This window comes from Uranotaenia lowii, chromosome 1 (genome assembly GCF_029784155.1).
Source record: "Uranotaenia lowii strain MFRU-FL chromosome 1, ASM2978415v1, whole genome shotgun sequence".
Lineage (NCBI taxonomy): Eukaryota > Metazoa > Arthropoda > Insecta > Diptera > Culicidae > Uranotaenia > Uranotaenia lowii.
Window position 1 is genome coordinate 139151442 of NC_073691.1, and position 8259 is coordinate 139159700.

The following is an 8259-nucleotide window of genomic DNA, read 5'->3' on the forward strand; positions in this document are numbered from 1 at the left end:
TTAGACAATATTATCCTCTGTCGTCGTAGTTATAGTGAAAACATCCTCAAAACTGTAAATCATATTCTTGAATGCAACAACTACTGGATTTAAGTCGAAGCCTAAATCACCTGAAAGAAGCGATGTTATGAGAGTAAAGATGCCATCAAGTCGGTTTTTAATACCATCAAAGAAAAATCTACCAAACAAAGCCTGTGCGAGTGGTCCGCTGTTTCTAGGGAAACAGTCACTAGCGATTCGTATTGCAAGTGTACATTTGTCCAGGCATTGCGATCGAAGATTATCCACACATTCCTGAGCGCTTGCTTTGAAATCGTTCAAAAATTGGTCGTATCCTCCGCATTGCACATACATGCGGTCCAAATTCGGCCCATCTACATCGCTGTACAGTCCTTGTCGAATCAAATAACAGCGAAACAAGCAGCGGGAGTTGCTATCTACATCAAAATCGAAGAGCCTGTAGAGTTCTACCATATCAGGATCAATGCCCAGCATATTGGCACAGGATTCAAGGACATTGCTAGCCTGCAAATTGGTCAGTGGTGCCAGTTGTGGACTTCTCACAGGACTGCCATACGATTGCTCCAAACATTTACTTTCATGTGAAGCTTGGTGGCACTCATCAATCATTTTGCGAGCTGGAGAAACACACTGCAGTGTTCCATTGTAGTAGTAGTCACTATCGCAATTATCCCGTCGAAAATGCTGAGCGAATGGAACTTCGATGATTCCGGAACATTTATCCCAGTAACGAAGAACTGTTGCTTTACACAAATCTTCGCAGCGATCTTTTTTCTTGAGATAAGCTTCACACTCTGACTTAGCCTGTTTGTCACTTTTCAAAACCATTGCACCAAGTGGCGAACCAGCTATAGTGAAATTAACTATTCCGAGCACTGCGAATACCGTTAGCACATTGATTGCCATTGTTATGTCGTTTGGGGAAAAGTAGGAACGAGCATTCATTTATGAGGAGTTCAATAATGGTATTAAATAGGTAGGTAGAAACGTGCTTTTTGGCGAAACTATTCATGTTATGTTACAAAAACATCATAGAAATGAATTCAATTTTGGCACGTTCTCTGTTTTGGCTACGAAGCATTGGTGTCTGGGTTACTCTGTACCCATTATATTAAATTGAAGTGTAACGGTGTCAGCTTCCCTACTCCTCTGAAATGCCTGAACCGAAGATCACGAAATTATTTTTAGAATATTCTGTAGGTATCAGAATAGATTATTATCAAATATTAAAATCACAAAGTTGTATCAGTTATCCGTATCAATCCGCAGTAAAGCCCGGTTTACAGTTCTTGTGAACTCGAACTCGAACGTGAACGTGAACTCACCACAGTGAAAAAATATTCCGCAATGAAATGTCAAATCGGTCAAATCTTCAAAATTAGTAAGAGGTTTGTTCAACTGCGGGTAGAAGTTGGTTTCGATCGTAAAATGCCAGATCATTCAACCAATGTTTTGATCGATACTTGTCGAACCAATGCTCAAATTTAAATTCAAATTTCTCAAAAAAACATATTGTTCTTCTTCAAAACATATTCAGCTTTGAAAACGATTGATTAAATCAAATAATCCCAAAGTTCTTATCTTTGAATACAATGAATTTAAATTAAATTTTATGAATTTAAAGTACTCCCAAAACGTATTTATCGATCAAGGAGTAACGAGCTTTAGCGATTCGTTTCTTTTGAAAAACTTATTGAAAGGACGTTTTGAATATAACTTCTAAAAGATAGCCATTTTTTGTTCTTGATTAAAAATTGACAATCAAAAATTTCAAAATTACTTTTAATTAGTGAAACAATTGAAAAGGTTTTCATTTAATTAGAATGCATCAGTACTCTTTTGTTTGTTAATTTTTCTGCTTTTCAGTTCTCCTTAAAACACATTATTTTTGAATGATTTCATTAATTTTTATAATTACTTCCATACCTTTTCTGAAACACACATTTGAACAAAGCGGAACCTATTTTTTTTTTATTTCAATGGAATCTGGCCATTCGATGATCTTCATTTACATTTATTCGTTGAGAAGCTCTTCCAACAGGTACATTTATTCGTCGAGAAACTCTTCCAACAGGTGCAATTAAATGATGCCCAAGCGGGTTTTAAAGTTAAAAAAAATATATCGTACGCGTTTCATTTCAGTATTATTTTAAGCCTTTAAATGTGCTTACAAATTAAAAAACTAATTTTTTATTAAGCAAAAATTTTTCCGTCATCGGTGAATTTTTTTTCAGAATGCACATTGCCATTCGGACGTGAAAATGAACGCGGAATTTATATTCACCACTCTTGTTCGTTTTCCGTTTTCACGTTCGCTCAGTGCGTTTACACTTCGAGCGGAATGTCAGTGAACGCGGAAAAATATTCCGCAGTGAAAATCGGGGGAATTGGAATAAAATTAATATTAAAGGGCTTTGAACAAAGAAATCAGTTCAAAAATAATCGTTCAACCATTCCGCATCTATTCCACCTAGTTTCGCAGCCATGAAATGCAGCATAGTCGAGTTTTTGAAGAATATAAGTTTTTTCATTTTCACGTTCGAAAGAACTGTAAATGCACCTTAATTAAATTTAAATACAGACCCCGCTCGTTTTTTGCAACACTGTTGAAAAATCGATCGGTTTTTGACACTTTGAGAGCATCCATTTATTTCGTAACGCTCCTAGGGGGAAGGGGGAGTTGGGGTGCCGCCAAAAATCAAGACAATGCAAAAAATCAGGATTTTTCAGGGCTCCTCTTGATTCGTGGAAATCACAAGTAGCTCTGCTTAGATTTTATAAATAAAGGCGAAAAACAGGTGCTGAAAACGACTTGATTTATGCAATAGCAATGAGCAGTTTCCTGGCTGGCCAGAAGTTCATATCGAAATAAAACCATTTAAATATAATTCAACCGAAGATTGCCATCTGTTAAATTGGTTTATCTATTTTATTACATTATTCGATTTTCTCAAATTTAACAATAAATTCGATCATATTTACTTGAGATGTTTCAATGAACACCAGGACAATTCAGGACATTTAAGTTTGTAGTGTCCAATTTTCAAAAATCAGGACAACGCGAGAGTTTTTGAAAAAGCAGGATGGTTCTTCGAGAATCAGGACAAATCTATTTAAATCAGGACACCTGGCACCTCTGGGGGGAGTACGCTTGAGCGTTACGAATTGTGACATAGGGAAGAGGAAGGGAGGAGGGAAGGGGCGGAGAAGAGGGGGTGGAGGGTAGGGGAAGGGTATGCTCTTCGTAACGTAACGATTTTTTCCTTGGAAAATTTTTATTTTAATCGCAGCTATTTGGATGTCATGCAATTTTTGTAGGGGAATGGTAAGCCAACCAAAGTCTGCAAAAATTTGTTAGCTTCGACATGCTTATAGCTGGTTGTGTACTCTTTCCACGTATAAAAATTCTAAGAGAAACTTTTTTTGATCAGTATTGAATATCCAAGAAATAACCGTTGACCCTAGAACTCAATTCCACTTTATGAATTTGAAAATGCAAGTTTTATTAGTTCCGACGAATGTTACTAAAAGAAGTATACTTTGCATTACAATACAAGTTAGTAAACATAGGCCATCAGCAAACAAGAAACAACAGTACACTGAACCCAAATTCACTCTTAAAATACACATGATTTTTCACTTAAAAATAAGGATCCAGTGATTTTCTTCCATTCAAGTGCGACATATATATTTCACTTGGCAGTCACTTAAATTTCAAGTAAATTCATCCACATTCACTTCAGTCGTCACTTGAATTTGAAGTGAGAAAAAATATTCACTTCCCCATCACTTGAATTTCAAGTGAATGTCGGGTTGTAATTGTGTTTATTTTCAGAGTTCAAAATGGCAAATTCTAAAGAGCAGCGTTTAAAGCTTATGCTGGATTTGGATTTTCCCAATTCTTTAATAGGCGATTTTGGCGATGGTTTGTGTTAAACGTGATGTAAGAAAAAGTTATTTAAAGGTGTTATCATGTTTCAGCTTGTGGGTTGAACGGGACGGATTTTCTGGTTTGCAGCAGGGAAGATTTAGAAGTCGCACTATCCGCAGTAACCGATCTGCCTTGGGATTACGATGGAATTTTCCTTTCGCCATAAATTTATGGCGAAAGTGTATATGTAAGTATTTGAAATCGTAGTGCTGTTCTATAAATGTTCTTTTATTTAAAAACGCGAAAGATAATTAACTAGAAACATACTTAGAAACTCAGATAAATTTCACTCGAACGTCATAGCACTGACCATACTGACTGGACACTCGATTTCGTTTTCTGGATAATTTTTCCAGAAAAAAAAACAAAAAAAAATCATTTTTCCAACAGTACGCAATGTCGATTCCAGAGTGCGCATCGATCGATTTGAAGAAATGCTATCCCAGTTAGGAAATGCCACCCAACTTTAAAAATAAAACACGCAATTTCTACGATAAAATCGGGCTAAACAGGACCATTTTTCCTACAGGGCATTTTTTGTCAAATTTTTCAGGTCCGCCACCTGCCGTCGGTATTGCGAACCTGCAAAAACTGACAACAAAAAATTAGACAGAAAATGGTTGAATTTTTGTTCTAAGAGTCAAGTCAGTGTGGTCAGTGGTCATAGTGTAAGTCACTTGACCGGTCACTTAAGTGAACTCACTTGACCCATCACTTAAAATTCAAATGAAATTACATATGGCGAGAATTTACTACAGATGTCACTTATTTTTTAAGTAAATATTATTTTGGGTGTACTCTTTTTTAACCTTTGAGAATAAAAATCCTTCACAAGGAATCACCCAACAAGCAACATACGTCTTAACGTCTTAACGCTCAGACAGCCAAGCAGTGATCGGGAAAACTAACACTCTCACACTAAACAGCTTTATATTACCAATCATGTAATAGACTACCACACATCTCCCCTCTTCTCCCAGGAAAGGAAGAAAACAAAAATTGTTTGGCCGAAATTTTGAATCGACGGAATAACACTTACTACTGTCATGCTTTCGAAATTGTTTTGTGACTTTCCGTTTTTGTATGATATCGAAATATGTATCTTATTTTAATACCTACAGTTTAGGTGAACTGGTAGCCAGGCTCATAATTCCCAGTCAACGTTACCATATTCAAATCTGTACTTTTAGTCAACAAACATTTTTCATCTGTACTTTTTTGACGGAAATTTGTACCATCGATATAAGAAAATCCAGCATGTGATAAATACACGGAAAATGAAAAAAGGTAAAATTTACCGAGAAGTGAAGTGTTTTTTTTCACCCAGCTTTCTCGGAAAATTTTACCTTTTTTCAATTCACCTAGCAAAAAAGTAATTAATACCGTTTTCCCATTTACTGATTTGAAAGGTAAATGCTAGTTGGTTTGGTTGGTTTCTGCAATAAAAATAAAACAAAAACAAAATTCATTTTTGAGATAAATAGACTTTTTTGTTGAAGCAAGTCCTTTCTTCGCCAGGCTCGTGGTAATTCGGCTTCGTGTTCTTTCGAGCCACCATGGCCACTTCTCTTCTCGACTAATCCGATCAGGTCCGGCTTTTCCGGAATTATATCTGGAGGATGACGTGGAATACATCTCGAAGCTCTGTGGGCCAATCTGAAAAACAGCAGAGTATTATGACGAGAACACCCACAACTAAATGATATCTAAGAAAACACTTACAATAATTCTATTCTGATTTTTACTTATTGGGTAGGAAGCAAAACTTGTTCCTGACTGACAAAACACCTTAACCTCAATAAACGGGTTCGGCAAATAGTTACTTTTTTTCGAGATGAATTGCACCGTTTTGTTTAGCTCAATCCAGGTCAACTTCCCTTCCCTACGAGGTAAGTTTTACCTTTTTTGGATTTACTTTTTTTTAGGTGAATTGTACTTTTTTATTCAGCTCAATTCAGGTTAACTTCACCTCGCTACGAGGTAAGATTTACCTTTTCTCTCGGTGCATTTTACTTTTTTTGTTTACACGATTCAGGTAAACTTTACCTCACTGTGAGGTGAGTTTCACCTTGAAAAAGGTTGAAGTTGCCTTTTCGGATTCCACGAGCATTCACCTTGCTATCTCGGTAAATTTAACCTTTTAATCGAATATTTTTTTTCAATTTTTGTTCTGCTATCAATGCATCTATCGATCACAAACTAAATTAAATTACAGACCCCGTTCGTTTTTAGCAACATTCGATGTTGGAAACATCTCATTTTGGCACATGTGCCAAATCGAAAGGTTTTTAGAAACAACATTACCTTTTAGTTTTCGTTATAACAGGACCAATTCAATTTAGACATACACCATAAATACGTTTTTATGTTCTGAAATGGTGATAAAATGCAAAAAAAAAGTTATTTATACTCATAAAGCATAAAGTACTCAAAAATGTAAAAAAAGTTTAAAAAATCAAAAAGTTACAAAAAATCAAACAAAATGACAGAAAAACAACTTAAAAATGATGAAGAATGACAAAAACAGCAAATATGACAAATGAAACATTATAAACAGAACAAGAGTAGTGCAAAATGCATCAAAACATGATGAGAAAAATAAAAAATGACTACAAATTGTCGGAAATCGACTGAAAATAACATTTTCCATAATATTTTATTTACATAGTTTACATAGGAACAAGACGAGCGGGGGCGCAACGAGCAAGGTGGTTAGACCAAGTGGAGCTTGATCTGCCGAACGTGGGTGCCCGAGAAATTGGAGAACGGTTGCCATGGACCGAGTGAATTTTAGGAATTATGTTCGTCAAGTTATGTCGTGAGACGGAATACTATGTAAATTTTTCAAAATTATAATGGTTATTTAGTTAAAATAACTGAAAAAAGTGGAAAAAATACCGTTCGATTTTGGCAACATTCGATTTTGGCAACATTTGATTTTGGCACACTAAATGTACGGGCGTGTTGCCAAAATCTAACGGCGTCTGTATATTGTCGATTCTGATTTGACAGATAAAAATCTCGCACTCACTAATACCATCGCATTCTTCACGTCAACAAGGATGTGATAAAAATTTAAAAGGGAGTATATAAAAAAGAGCCAACACCAGAATGCGATATAGAATATTCGATTCAGCATATAATTTTTCAGGGTTTCAACTTCATTTTTTTAAATCTTGCTATCGTCATGTTTATTCATTAACTTGTTTTTATTTCCACACAGCAGAAATTATTTCCTGTAAAATTACGCAAATGTCCTGTAACAAAAAGGAGCAGGACATTTACCGATATTTTACAGGTCGAAAAACAAACTACGTGACATTTAATTTTCAGTGTACAACTTTTATACAGGACATTTGCTGTAATAATAAATGAATCTTCGTTAACATTCAAGGAAATCAATTTTAAATTACACGTTTTGTTAATTACAGGTTGATTTATTTTAAAGGTTGCAGTTTCAGTGACACGTAATAGTCAAAAAAAAAATTTCTGTGTAGTTTTATGTTTCAAATTTCTTTTTCAAAACTCGCACAAATAATCAGCCAAGGAAAATTCCCAGAACCGACAATTCACCATGCATATAAAACCGGGGAGTTGTCAGCACGAAACAGCACATTTCCTGTCAATCTTCATTCCTATTATTAGAGGCCCATCGTAGACCTTAAACTGTTTGCAAAAGTGAAAAACGAAACCACTCCTGCATCCGTTCCCGTTCCGCCACACGGGTGACAAATGGCATCGTCACGGAATTACTTCTGTCACATGCACGAAATCCTTCCATGAGATATGTTTGTGCGTGAAGGTACCTAGTAGGTTTTGTACTGGGCGTCGAGAACGAGTCTATTCCTCCTCTGTGGAGCTGTCGAAGAGCATAGAGATTTGCTCGAAATCCCGTACTTGGTACACGTATTTATGATGAAAATCACACATGCGTTACGGCGGCGCTGATTCTACTTTTTTGACTGAGCTATTCTGAACTAACTTACGAATGAATGATGTCAATGAACCAATGCTGCCACAGCAATTTGAGTAGGTACCCACATATTAGGATTTTGAATCAAATTTCTCCCATACACATTATTAATTGCGTGGATATTGAAATGAGCAAACCGCCAGTTCGGACTGGGACAGTCAGGCAGAAGCAATGTTATGCTGCTGTAGGCATGGCGAATGGCACTGTGTCGGTGTTCCTGGTAGAGAGCAAATTTCATTCATCAAATCCGTTGGAGGCGGGCAGTAGGAAACGCACCGAACATCCGGCACTGCTGCGTTGGATTAAATGCCACATTTGGCATCATCTTCATCAG

At 36.3% G+C, this 8259-nt stretch overlaps 1 protein-coding gene across 1 annotated transcript; it reads right to left on the minus strand.

Moving 5' to 3' along the window:
- LOC129737970 (general odorant-binding protein 45-like) lies at nucleotides 1-927 on the minus strand. The gene is made up of 2 exons (XM_055729144.1): nucleotides 183-927; nucleotides 1-110 (listed from the first exon to the last, which is right to left on the minus strand). The coding sequence occupies exons 1-2, from the start codon at nucleotides 925-927 to the stop codon at nucleotides 1-3; spliced, it is 855 nt and encodes a 284-aa protein (XP_055585119.1).
- Between the last annotated feature and the right edge of the window lie 7332 nt (nucleotides 928-8259).